The sequence below is a fragment of the Phytophthora ramorum genome, assembly GCF_020800215.1.
Source record: "Phytophthora ramorum isolate Pr-102 chromosome Unknown Phyram_PR-102_s0004, whole genome shotgun sequence".
NCBI classification, from domain to species: domain Eukaryota; phylum Oomycota; class Peronosporomycetes; order Peronosporales; family Peronosporaceae; genus Phytophthora; species Phytophthora ramorum.
In genome coordinates, this window is record NW_027150650.1 from 2997704 (window position 1) to 3010007 (window position 12304).

A 12304-nucleotide genomic window follows, 5' to 3' on the forward strand; every position below is an offset into this window, starting at 1 on the left:
TGAAATCTTCCAGCGATATGACGCTCCCCATCAGCGCTAGTCGAGTTGTACACCAACGTAACACCAATTCACGCCTCTTTCGTGTGGCCAAAAGCTCGTCATAAGTACGAAAGTCAACTCTTGCACACTTGACCTTCTGAACAGAAGTAAAAGAAGGCAACACGGCGACGCTTGCTCTCTTGGCAATGGACTTCGACGCCACCATCGAGCGCCTCAATGCGCTCAAGCTGCAGGAGCGCGGCTCTGGTTCTGCACCGCAGCAGTTCGTGAGCGCAGAACAGACGCAGCTGCGGAGACTCCAAGAAGAGACCGAGCGTCGCGTGCACGAGCAGAACCAGCATCTGCAGCACTGCCATCACGAGATGCGCGACATGCAGACGCGACTCGAGGCCGCCGAACACCAGAACCAACTGCTGAAGGCGGCGCTGGGCGAGCTGGACACGTACAGGCACCAGGCGGAGACGCAGCAGCTCGTGATCGAGGAGCTCCAGACGCAGGTCAAGCAGCTGCGGCTCACCAACTACCGACTGCAGTACGTGGTTCAGCAGAACGAGCCCAGAGGACAAGGATCATTCTTACCGCCGCCACCACCAGACATTTTCTGAGAGAAGACGAGGCGATGTAATATGTAGAATCGACCGTAGAAAGAGGAAGATGCCGCTGCAGCTCAGTTAGTGCGGTGCGTTGGGTCTTTTGACTTCCTGGAAACACGTGTGCTCTAATATTAACACGAGAGAACACGAAGAAGCACGTGGTATTCACTCACTTACTGGGCTGGAGACGAGTGATTAGCCTGTCGGAAGGATGTGAAATACACGTGAGAACGAGAATGTGCCAAGTCTCCGTTGTTGCTACGCACGTCTTCTGAGCCGTCGCCTGCGTGGAAAACATGGCCGCTGCTACGTAGAACTCTTCCACGAACTTCTCCATCTGCATAGCAGTAAAGATCACATTCCTCGTCTGCAACCAAATTCAAGGCTGCATTGAACATTGTAACCATAAAAGATAACTGACCTCGTCTTCCAGGATTGCGACCTACAAGAGCAATACACAAAAGCAAAACTCCGAGTCAACCCTATTTCAACCTCTGTAGTCTTCGACTTTCATCGTCTCACCTCCTCTTCCAGCGTGTAGAGCTGCTCCACCTCCGCCTCCGAGCAGTACTCGTTCATGTCAATCCTGTCTCACCAAACAGCTCCTAATCATCAGAAATCTACCAAGATGATCCAAAATCTTCTCTCTCTGCGTCCTCACTTGATTTTCATCACATCTTGCTGCTGGTTCAGCGCCGAATGCTTGGAAGCGCCAGGCTTGCGCTCGTTCGGCATCCATCGCCGTTGACTGCCGCGTTCCTCCCGACGTAGCAACACCTGCGGCCTGCCATTACAGCACAGACGATAACTATATATGAGATTATTTATTCGCCACTAGAACACAATAAAGTATCACATGACGCTCTCACACGTAGCTCTGCACGGCTGAGGGCTTAGCCACTGGAACTTCTCGCGGCCGCCGCCTCATGCTCGAATAGGGTACTGTATACCCGTTGGGTTACGCTGTAGCTTGAACATAGAACTATAGGTCACCCTAAAGGTTACGTTTAGGGGTGCCATACGCCAACCTGTGGCCCACACTTTAGTCGCGTCATGTTGCTCAGCGTGCTGCGTCGTCCGTCCGTGCGGCTCCAGCTGCTGCCCCGAGCGTCTCGCAACGACTCGTCTCAGCTCCTGCGCTTCTTCAGCTCCACGTATGTGTATTCCCCGCCTCAATCGGCCTGGAATTAGAGGAATTGCCGCTCAAATTTGACATGACAATAGTGCTCCGACGCCGCAAAAGCCCAAGGAGGACGAGGAGGAGCCCCTGACCAACAGCAAACTATGGGACAAAGTGCTGGCGGAGCACCCGGAGCAGGCCGAGCAGCAGGGAGACCTGTTGTACGAGTACCCGCGCAAGGTAAGCGAGGTTTCGATGACGAAGACTGTTGTGGAAAACTCAAAGATTTGTTTGTATTTTTGTGGTATGCAGAGCTACTTTGGCTTCATGTCGGCTGGATCGCTCGCCCATGTTCGTGGAGGCCAAGTTTGGATTCGAGGTGGACAATTGTTGATGATTTTTCGGTTTGGTTTGTGTAGATTGCGTTTTGGTCGTGGCTGAAGGGATACGAGCAGAGTCTCGTGGAGAGTGAGTTGATGAAGGAAGAGGTGGACAGTGGGTGAAATGGCCTAATGGTTGTGATTTGGTTATTGTAGTGCACCCTGTGCTGGGTGAGCCGACTTTCTTCTCGTTCATCTCGGACGACTTCGGCTCCTCGGTTGGCTTCGGCATGAGTATTCTGCTGGCTGGTCTCATTGGCTTTCACGCACGGGTACGTGGAGATTTCGTGCAAACATGCTATTAAGTTGATGCTAACCCAGTGAGTGATGTGCGCATACAGCGAACGGTGGCACGTATTTCGGTCGTCGCTGGCGGTGACAAGTTGCGGTTTACGACCCACAAGTTCTTTGGCGTAAGATATTCTGTTGGTGAAGCTGTCCTCTGCTGGCATCGTTGCTAACTGATGTCTCCGTCTTGCGATTGATGCAGGATATGGGAAAGCCGATTGATGTGCCTATTTCGTACGTCTCGGCGCACCCGAACACCAAGAACAACATCATTCTGAAGCTGGCCAACACGCGTGGCTTTTTCCTCGTGGACGTCAAGGGCAAGTTTTACAACCGCGAGAAGCTGGAACGGATGATCACCTTCCGCACCAACTTTGTAAGTGCTCATGCCGATAGCGTTCTTGTGGAAGGAGTTTGCGTCTAATGTTGTGGTCTCTTGTGTTTTACAGAAGGAGCACGAGCAGATGATGGAGAAAAAGACTACGATCGAAGTGCGCACAGACCTGCCGCGCGTGGACCTCAAGGCTGAGGCTGCGCAGACAAATGACACGCGAAAGATCCCCGCACGGCGCTCGAAGGCTAAGCACGGCAATCTGCTCGGCAAAAAGCACTCCAACTCGAGGAAGGGCGGCAAGAAGAAATAGAGCGGAACTCTTTCGAGAGCGGAGTAGATTCTGTGTCACTTGGACAGCAACGCCTATCTCGTTTCGAGTCCGATCAAGAATGACAGCAAACACAACTTGTTTTAAGTTAACTGTGCAGCACTCTTACGCAGATTCCATCGAGGCTTCCACCGCGGCGGCGATGAGCAGGGCATCGTAGAGCTCGCGAGCGTTGTCAATAAGCCGAGTGGGATCGATCCGGTCGGAGATATCCCGCAAGCTAAGCAACACGTTGGTCGCATCCTCCGCTGCCAAAATCTCCTCGCGAAATTCACGGACAACAGCGACACAAAGCAGGTTGATGAACGAGAAGTCACTGGGTGTTAGACTGAAGATAGCATCCCAGATCTGCCACACTTGTGGCGTCTCGAACTCACGCGCCATCAGCACACGCACCCAGCGCAGCAGAAAAATCTGAGGCTCCACTCCGAGTTTGGCCAGGTGCCTCGCCGTCGGAGGATCGCAACGACTCAAAATATGATGATGGATGCGGTTCATCTGGTCATCCAGAGGCGATGATGGGAGCTGGTCTGCAGAGCTTAACGGCTTGTCAGCTTGCGACTTTGAGTTTCTGCGTCGGATCGAAACATGCGGGCAGTAAGTGCCAGCCATACGCAGCATCATCTCCTCAAGCAGCAGATAAGCGTCATGCTCAATGAACTCCGCAGCCGTGAGCTCACGCACGATTTCACCAGCAGCGTCGCGACAGCACTCGTAGTACTTTCCGGACCCCCCTGCGAATGGTGCCAACCGGAGAAAAGTGTCTCGGTCGATGAACGAGTCATCGTTCTGGATGTTGATGAAGCTTTCGACATAGACGTAAGACGGGTCCTCCTCTTCAGTGCTGGTGTCTTCCATCTGGTCCTTCATAGGCGAAGTGTTGGGGAAGAAGTAGGAACCGCTGAGTCGTCCATCGGCTTCAGCCTCGTACTCCGTAGCGACCACCTCCTCCAGATCGTCTTCCTCCAGAGGCCACTGCTCAATGTGCAGCAGGTACACAAGGGTAGCGAGCAATTCCCCCATGCCTTGGTTGTACGAAATCTCGGCGTGCGTGGCAGAATAAACGTACAGCACTCGGATCATCAGACACTGGGCGATGGGGTCCCGGAAGTAGGGCATGTCTCCGCGCGTGCGTCGTACGTCCTTGTAAATACTGTACAGCAGGTTGTCCGACGAGGTCTCGCACGCAGCGAGGAATTCCTCAGGTCTCTGTTTCCCGACGAGCAGATCTCGGAACAAATGATGTTTGAGACGTTCACTCTCATAGCGTTGTCGCTTGTCACGGGTGATCGCGCTCCACTGGTTAAACGGCACGTCTCCAGGTATGTAGTCGAGCCACACCTTCCACGTGAGACTCCTCATGCAGGACCAGGACAGCGCTCCTTTGGCCGCCTGGAGGCACATGTCCTCCCTGGTGGAGCGCACAAACACCTCCAAGAACTCGTCCACCCTGGCTTTCACCCCGCGGGACTGCAGCTCACACAGCGTGACAGCTGATGCGTTGTTGGTGAGCCGTCGACGTTGTGTCAACTTGTCATGCATAACGCCGTCGTTACTCACGCGCTCAATGGCAGCGCAGATGGCGTCGCACCAGTCACTGGCGTCGCGCACGTGGTCGGCGCACAGGAACCACGTCTTGTCCTTGGTCACGACCATGAGCACCTCCTCCAGGCTGTCGATGTGCGCGCTTTGCAGGCGGATGCAGCCCATGGGGGACGCGTCGTCCTTGTGCGGGTAGTAGTACAGCCCCAAGTCATTGGCGCTCGCGCCTGCCAGCACCACCTCAAAGGGCCTCCACTCCGGAGGCTGCCCCACCTCCAACAGCAGCGGTCCGGTCTTGATCTTGGGCTGCGCACACAGAAAACGACAAGTTAATCGGAGGATTTTTATTCAAATTAGAGATTGGGGCGTACCAGGAAGCGGTTGGCGGCCGGTGCGGGGACGGCGAAGGTCTGCAGCAGACGCTCCCATACGTTGGCGGTGGACTTATTGCCCCCAGCGTCAGAGCGCGGCGACGACAACGGGAAGCGCAGCACCTCCATTGCAACAATGCTGGTCTGGCTAACGGAGCTCTATGCCTGACTGGTCGGCAGAAAATATCGAAGCTAGATTTAGGGTTGAAGATTCGTCTTCACGACCTTTCGAAATCGGAATACAGAGGGGTTGAGAGATGGCTACATCTGTTTAGGCAATTACAGGAAGCAGCACTTCCAGTGTCGAGCGTCCGATCCAAAGCAGTGCGGGGTCTTCGCGGACGAGTACGAATTTGTCGGATTGGTCCTCGAAGCCGAGAGCTAGTAGAAACTCGAGGCACTCTGGGAACTTGGCGACTTGACCGTCGAAGAGGCGATTGGCTTTTCGGATGGAGCGGAACTTGGTGTCGGCGGGGTGGGAGATGATGTTGGACACGATCTTGTGGAGCAGCGATGCGGCCTTGGAGATGGCATCTGAGCTGTAGTGAACTTGGAGGTGCTGCACTGCGTCATGGATTCGACGCTCGCGATCACCTGTAACGAGCAACGTGTCAGTAGGGACAGGACTTTGCTGTTGAGACCGACCATGCACGCACTCATAGCCAACGTGGCAACTTCTTCGTCGACAGTTTTCTCGCGCACTTGCGGCTGTTGTTCACAACATTTTAGCATTAGAATTGTCATGTGGACATTAAGACAACGGTGCGTCTTACCGTAGGTGACTGGGAGTTCGGGATTTCGACTGGTATCTGTTGTGATGCAGTTGGCTCGGCCTCTGCTTCTGCCATCTCAACATCTTCTGACACTTCGGTAGCAATAGGTTGTTGGTCCTCTTCAGCAGGATGAGCTGGATCGACCGGTGTCACTCGCTGCTCTGGGGCAGATACAAGTTGCACGGAGGCACTCGCTGTTGGTGGCGCAGAATTCAACAGGCAGCTAGTTCCAGCAGATCCACCGCCCAATCGATGGCCGCTGGAACTGCTACTCTCTGATTCAACTCCGTCGTACATTACTGCTCGGGAACCGCCTACGGAGGCTCCGTGAGAGCTGGTCCAGTCCAGCTCATTGCACTCTTTCTCAACTTGCCGCATCAGTTGGTAGAACTTGGAATCGTGCTCCGAGTGAACCTACAAACCGAACAGAGAAATGTTAGCGCTCTGTTCAATTTTCGACAATCACAGCAGGTGGGCTTACGTTGTGTGAAAGCTCGTGGAATAGCACGTTCTTAATGCTGACGATGAAAGGAATGAATCGTTAGCACGTTGGCCGCATCCTGCACAGCCACTCCTTTGGCACTCACCTCAAGAACTTACGGAACCCCAGTAAATCATCTGTGCGCAATCGGAGCAAGATCTTCTGACCCTTGTTCTGGTTCAGGCCAAGTACACACACAGGATCCACTCCCACCTTTCCGTCTGGCGGCATCTCCGCCAAAACCCCGACACTCCACCTGAAAATTGCACCACATCGTCAGCAACACACCAAACCAATCAATCACACTCAACACGTACTTGTGCTTATCCATGACAGCCAGGATCCCCCGATCATTGGCCAACTTGTCCAAAATCTCTCGCGCTTTATCCACATCACCAAAATTCGGCAACGGCGTAACAGCATGGAAGCGGTAGCTCGTCGACACTGCGTCCTTGGCCTGCAGTCCCTGGTTGCGTTTGGATATGTCCACCACTCGTCGATTCTCCCTGGCAATAAGTGACACTCACAGTCAGAAGGTTCCGTCTTGCTCCTGTGTCTATGGTCGCCCTCTCACTCACCGAATCTGCATCTCCCTCTGCACTTCGTCCTGCGTTTGCTTCATGTGTCGAATCTGCGTCGCTGAAGCTCCCGCAACCAGCAGCAGAGGCGCCGCGACGTCGCTGCAGTCGCACACGTCCGTCAATGGCTTGGAGGCGTCGCTGCAGTCGAGGCGTCGGCGCTTCTGGAACAACCGCTGGGCGTCCGGCTGCACGTCCACCAGGCGCGCGATCTGCGCTTGCAACTCGCCAATTGTCGTTGCAGAGGCGGAGACGGGTAGAACGAGCGTCTGCCCCTTGAAGTGCAAGCTGAGGCTCGTCATGCCGATGTGAGCACTATCCGGACAATTCGACAATGAGTTCATGTTGAATACGCGAGCAACGTCTTCGAGACAATTCCAGCTACGCGCACTGTCGGGTTCCAACACTTGTGAAGTACAAACGTTATATCCACAGTCTCCGGACATGGTGGATATCCAATAATCACGTAATCGTTTTCTTCACCCAATCACATGCATTATACGTTTTCATTGGATAAAAACATGAAGCATCGTCATGGCTACTTTTGAATTAGAATTGAAGTGTCACCTTCTTGCCGTCGTCATCTTTATGACGATGGCACGCACCGCGCTGGTTATGGCGCTCGGGGCGTGGGCTAGTCGCTTATCTTACGAGAGGATCATCTGGCCATCCTCAAGATTTTTTCCCAGGCTCAACTCCTCTTTTCTGAGATTTCCTCCGTTTGTCATCGCAGGTTCTACGACGCGTAGTGCGAGTGCGCCATCGATTGCACTCGTCTGGAAAATCAAATGCAGAAAGTGTTGGCGGCTAGTACGCTACGGGGATCGGAGCGATCATCTGGTGTCCTAGGACAATCAGCGTCTGACGGATGCGGTATTTACGGTTTACTATGGAGCCGTTGATGCCAAGGAATTCCAGCAACACGAAGTGGTTTTAGGAAAACGAACGTGAAGCTGGTGACCAAGATCGCAGAGGAGAATTTATACCAGGAGGTGTCGTTGATAGTTACCAGTGTGCACGCCGTAATGGATGCGAAGGTTGACAAAAAGGTCACGACGCCAAAAGGCGGCGTGCAAAGCGTCCGAGAAGTTCACGAAATGCTTGGTCAAGTGCACGTACACTGGGAATCAATGAGAGTACATTGAAGTATTACAGTGTTAAGCCGCCAATCCTACTCTGAAACCTGGATTAATGGTTGATTTGGACGAGAAATTGCACCAGTACACGCGGCTTAGATAACTGCATCCCACTTACGGCAGGCTCTCGGATTTATCGCGTGGTCTATCCAATCCTTATCCTTACCACAGGCTGACGTTTGCAACATTTCCTGGCAGCACCTTTTTGTTTAAGAAAAAGAAATTGTGAGAGTTTTTGTTTAGTTGAGATGCCAGGCCAAGTCGTCCATATAGGAAAAAAACTCATAAATGTCCAAACAGTATTATCATTCACCAGCCTTGAGGGATTGCAACATCATCGAGCACTTGGTCTTCCATTGGTGCACATCACTGCTCGGGCTCATAAAATACTCGGCCAGCACACGATCGATACGACGATGAAGCGAGAAGCCTCGGAACACAGACTTCACGCCTTCTACAGGGGGTAGCTGCTTCGGTAGCTCTGCAACATACTCATGCGCTGCTGAAACCGTAGCAGCGAGCTTAGCTTTGATAGCCTTTTCTAGTTCTGCCTCGTAGTTGTCAACGTAAAGATCCTCGATGCGTTCGAGCAACAGCTCGTAGGTTTGGACGCTCACGCGCTTGCTTACATCCGCCTTGCACTGCAGCAGCATTTCTTTCATCAGTTGAATCAGATCGTCAGTAGGCAACTGCATATTATGTGAGACCTTCACTGGTACAATAGCGATTGGGTGTTCGAATGCAAACTCTTTCAGTCGGTGCACAACCGTGAGGAGCTTCAGCCGTCTAGATCGCTCGAACTGACACATGTCCTCAACGAGCTTCCACTGAGGGTCTGTGAAACCGCTACGGCGTAATGGTAGTTTTCGTTCTTTTAACACGTGATACTTCACGGAATTGTTGTCGATTGTTGCCCACGGCACTGCACCGGTCACCGCCTCAATGATGCACATACCTAGAGAAAATACATCCGATTCAGACGTCGCCTTCTCTCCTTTCAGACATTCTGGAGCCGACCAACGAATTGCTGCCGTGGCGACAACATTCCCATTACCGCTGGCAGACGTACTCAACCCGAAGTCGGTCAGCTTCGCCTGGCCATCGCTTCCCACAAGGATGTTATTGCATTTGAGATCTCTGTGGACGATGTTTCGCGCATGAAGATATTCGAGGCCCAGTGCAGCTTCATATAGTTTTTGCCACACCTCGCTTGGACGTGTCTTCAGGTAACTATCCAATTGACCAAGCTTCGCGTCTTCGCACACGAAGAAGGGCGTTCCGATGTGGCACCCCCCGAACAGTTTCACCACGTGCGGGTGGCTCAGTCGGAACCATATACCCACTTCATGTTTAAACTCTTTATGACGCTGACTTCGATCAACGTGATCATCCCCCGTGTGCATTCGCTTGACGACCACATCGGAATTGAGCCACTTCGCTCTTGAGACGTCTCCAAATCCACCACGAGCAAATTCAATCTCGTTCTCCAGCTCGTACCACCCGATAAACCACTCCGGAGGTGAAACGAACAGTTCGGTCGAGCGCTTGGTGAAGAGATCATCGTACGCTTTCTGAATGATCTCACGCTGAGAAGGGGAATATTTCTGGCTTTGTGACTCGTGGTACAGCAAAGTAACCAAATCGTCGGGATCCACGTCGCGTAGTAGTGTCAAGGATTTGTCCACCTCGGATACAAATAATTCCATCTTGCGTTTGGTTATGTCGGCCCAACGAGTTGCGAGTTCCTGGTACATCTCGCTAGATGCTTCGAACACATTCAACCAGCGTTCCATCTTCTTGTAGAAGAAATCGAGCGATCCATCGTTGGCACAACTCCGAGACAAGCGCTTGATCGCAATTTGAGACTGTGAATTTGAAATTGACCACGCTGAACTAGAGAGTGAGTTCCGAGGCCCAACCGCAGATTTAATGTCCTCTAATACTTCGATAGCGGCATCATGGGCACTTTGCGTTAAATGCTGGTCTGGGGTAATTACCTTGTTGCACATCACATCAAGAACGTGTGCTACCTCACAATAGTGCAGAACTCCCAACTCACGGACAGTGTCTTGAATGTTGTGAAGGGTATCGAAGATGTCGTCGACGGATACGCTTGGCTCCTGTTCTGGTTGGCCCGATGTCGAAAGCGAGTCAAGTAGTCTTTTCATTCGACTGACGACGTTGGGAATGGTGGGTGGTGACGAAGGGCTGATGATGTCGTCAATCAGTTGCTTCATGTGGTTATCGACACCGATGGGAGCCTGTTTCCACCTGTCAAGCATTCTCAGACATTTTCCGAGATCACAAACATCGGACCCGAACGTCTTTGTTTCTTCCATTGACACATTCGCTAGCTTCGCGATATCATCGCTGCCGATCAGCACGTTCTCCAATCGGACATCCCCGTGCACAATACCTCGCTCGTGCAAGAACTGCAACCCCAGCGCTGCTTCGTACAGGTATTGAAGACATTTTTTCCAATCCATTGCATTCATTGTACCAAAGCCATAGCCACAACCATGTAAGAAAGGAGCAAGAGATCCACCTGCCATGTGCTCGCAAACAAATAGGCTGTACCCTTCATGCACTGCACCATACAGCTTCTGAATGTTTGGGTGTCGTAGCGCATACCACCGACCGACTTGTTCATGGAACGCTGTACTACCATCATCTGAATTGGAAACCCATAGCTTGAGCACTACCTCGGCGTCTAGCCACATCCCATGGAAGTCTCCTCCGATATCTTTCCTGTCGTTGTAACCTCCGAATTCAATTTCAGTAGCTGGGATAACGCACTGTTCAGGCAGTTTAACCACACTGTTTGAGATGAATTGATCGTTGTCAAGCAATGAAAGCAGTGTATGCTGAATGGATACATGTCCATTTCGAACCGCGTAATCACGAGCAGTTTTGTAGTTCTTGTCACGCAGAGTTGGGTCTGCGTCCAAGCTTAACAACTTTTCCACTGTAGTGCGGTATCCTCTAAAAGCAGCTTGTATTAATGCAGATTTTCTCATATTGTCTACTGCATTCACGTCAGCCTTAGCCTCTGTCACCAGGAACTCCACCATGTCTAACCAGACGTCAGCAGATCGACAAAGCCACATCAACGGTGTTTCCCCACATTTGTCTACTGCATTCGCATCAGCCTTAGCCTCTGTCACCAGGAACTTCATCACGTCTAAAGAGACGTTCCTGGAATCGCTAGCATACATCAACGGTGTTCTTCCACCATTGTCTACTGCATCCACGTCCGCCTTCATGTCCGCCACCACAAACTTGAACACATCCAACGAGGCGTTTTGTGACTGGCAAAGATACATCAACAGTGTTCTTCCCTTTTTGTCTACTGCATTCGCGTCCGCCTTCATGTCCATAACCAGAAACGTCACTGCGTCCAACGAGGCGTTTTGTGACTCGCAAAGACACATCAACGGCGTTCTTCCACCATTGTCTACTGCATCCACGTCCGCCTTCATGTCCGTCACCAGAAACTTGAGCACGTCCAACGAAACGTTTTGTGACTGGCAAAGATACATCAACAGTGTTCTTCCGTCTTTGTCTACTGCATCCACGTCCGCCTTCATGTCCGTCACCAGAAACTTGATCACGTCCAACGAGACATTTTCTGACCAGCCACAATGATACATCAACGCTGTAATGTCATTCGTGTCCTGTTTGTCCACCTCTGCCCCATGCTCCAGTAAGTAGTGCATCACGGCCAAGTGACCTTTCTGGGTCGAGAACATCAATGGCGTCGTTCCCCAATCGTCGAGTGCCGCGTTCACGTCCACGTCTCCCTCCTCCAGCAACACGCGAACCGTGTCGAGCAGCCCACCCTCACATGCGGCGCGGTAGAGCCATTCCTTGTCGGAGCGCCTGCCCGGGGCCATCTCCACTAGGCGGGGGGAGGGGCTCCAAATTGGCTAATAGCCATTTCGAAAAGCGCTCTTGCCTCGTGGTCTTTTGGGCACCGGGGGTTTCAGCAACCGACTTTAGGATCCAGATGAGCTTCAGACCGGAGCCTCCAGTGCAGGCTGGAACCGCATCCTGAAGACGGGCAGACATGAGGGCCTTCCACCTGTGGTCGTCGTTCAGTATTGTAGCTCGGTGCACACCAATTCGCGTTCGTGAGGTCCTCAACGTGATCTCTCTGTGGACGATGCCTTGTGGCCTTGAGCTTTGTAAGATGCACGAAGCGGGGGTAGATTAGCTAACTGAACCGTTCTTGGTTCTCGGTGGCGCGCACGAACGTCCTCTTGATGACAACTTGTGCGAGATGCTCGAGTAGCAGAGCGTCAACTCCCAGCGACGAAAAGGTCGCAAGCGCTGACGCGCTCATGAGGCCTGTTCAATCGTTGCCACCGAGAAGAAGGCAGC

At 52.4% G+C, this 12304-nt stretch overlaps 6 protein-coding genes across 6 annotated transcripts; 2 read left to right on the top strand and 4 right to left on the bottom strand.

The window, feature by feature from the left end:
- Positions 1 to 185: 185 nt before the first annotated feature.
- KRP23_5398 (uncharacterized protein) lies at positions 186 to 605 on the top strand (the record flags this gene model as incomplete). The annotated part of the gene is made up of 1 exon (XM_067890458.1): positions 186 to 605. One exon carries the CDS (start codon positions 186 to 188, stop codon positions 603 to 605), a length of 420 nt encoding a protein of 139 aa, XP_067747004.1.
- Positions 606 to 762: 157 nt separating this feature from the next.
- Positions 763 to 1521, bottom strand: KRP23_5399 (uncharacterized protein; the record flags this gene model as incomplete). The annotated part of the gene is made up of 6 exons (XM_067890459.1): positions 763 to 793; positions 860 to 930; positions 1015 to 1035; positions 1116 to 1179; positions 1255 to 1377; positions 1463 to 1521. 6 exons carry the CDS (start codon positions 1519 to 1521, stop codon positions 763 to 765), a joined length of 369 nt encoding a protein of 122 aa, XP_067747005.1.
- Positions 1522 to 1646: 125 nt separating this feature from the next.
- On the top strand, positions 1647 to 3025 carry KRP23_5400 (uncharacterized protein; the record flags this gene model as incomplete). Its single annotated transcript, XM_067890460.1, has 8 exons — positions 1647 to 1747; positions 1818 to 1953; positions 2026 to 2064; positions 2133 to 2181; positions 2250 to 2365; positions 2435 to 2506; positions 2584 to 2757; positions 2831 to 3025. 8 exons carry the CDS (start codon positions 1647 to 1649, stop codon positions 3023 to 3025), a joined length of 882 nt encoding a protein of 293 aa, XP_067747006.1.
- A 123-nt stretch (positions 3026 to 3148) lies between these two features.
- Positions 3149 to 5085, bottom strand: KRP23_5401 (TBC1 domain family member 5-like protein B; the record flags this gene model as incomplete). Its single annotated transcript, XM_067890461.1, has 2 exons — positions 3149 to 4891; positions 4957 to 5085. The coding sequence occupies 2 exons, from the start codon at positions 5083 to 5085 to the stop codon at positions 3149 to 3151; spliced, it is 1872 nt and encodes a 623-aa protein (XP_067747007.1).
- A 142-nt stretch (positions 5086 to 5227) lies between these two features.
- Positions 5228 to 7090, bottom strand: KRP23_5402 (DNA-dependent metalloprotease WSS1-like protein 2; the record flags this gene model as incomplete). The annotated part of the gene is made up of 7 exons (XM_067890462.1): positions 5228 to 5550; positions 5613 to 5664; positions 5730 to 6143; positions 6211 to 6247; positions 6317 to 6466; positions 6528 to 6716; positions 6789 to 7090. 7 exons carry the CDS (start codon positions 7088 to 7090, stop codon positions 5228 to 5230), a joined length of 1467 nt encoding a protein of 488 aa, XP_067747008.1.
- A 1139-nt stretch (positions 7091 to 8229) lies between these two features.
- Positions 8230 to 11817, bottom strand: KRP23_5403 (putative ankyrin repeat protein L93; the record flags this gene model as incomplete). Its single annotated transcript, XM_067890463.1, has 1 exon — positions 8230 to 11817. The coding sequence occupies one exon, from the start codon at positions 11815 to 11817 to the stop codon at positions 8230 to 8232; it is 3588 nt and encodes a 1195-aa protein (XP_067747009.1).
- Between the last annotated feature and the right edge of the window lie 487 nt (positions 11818 to 12304).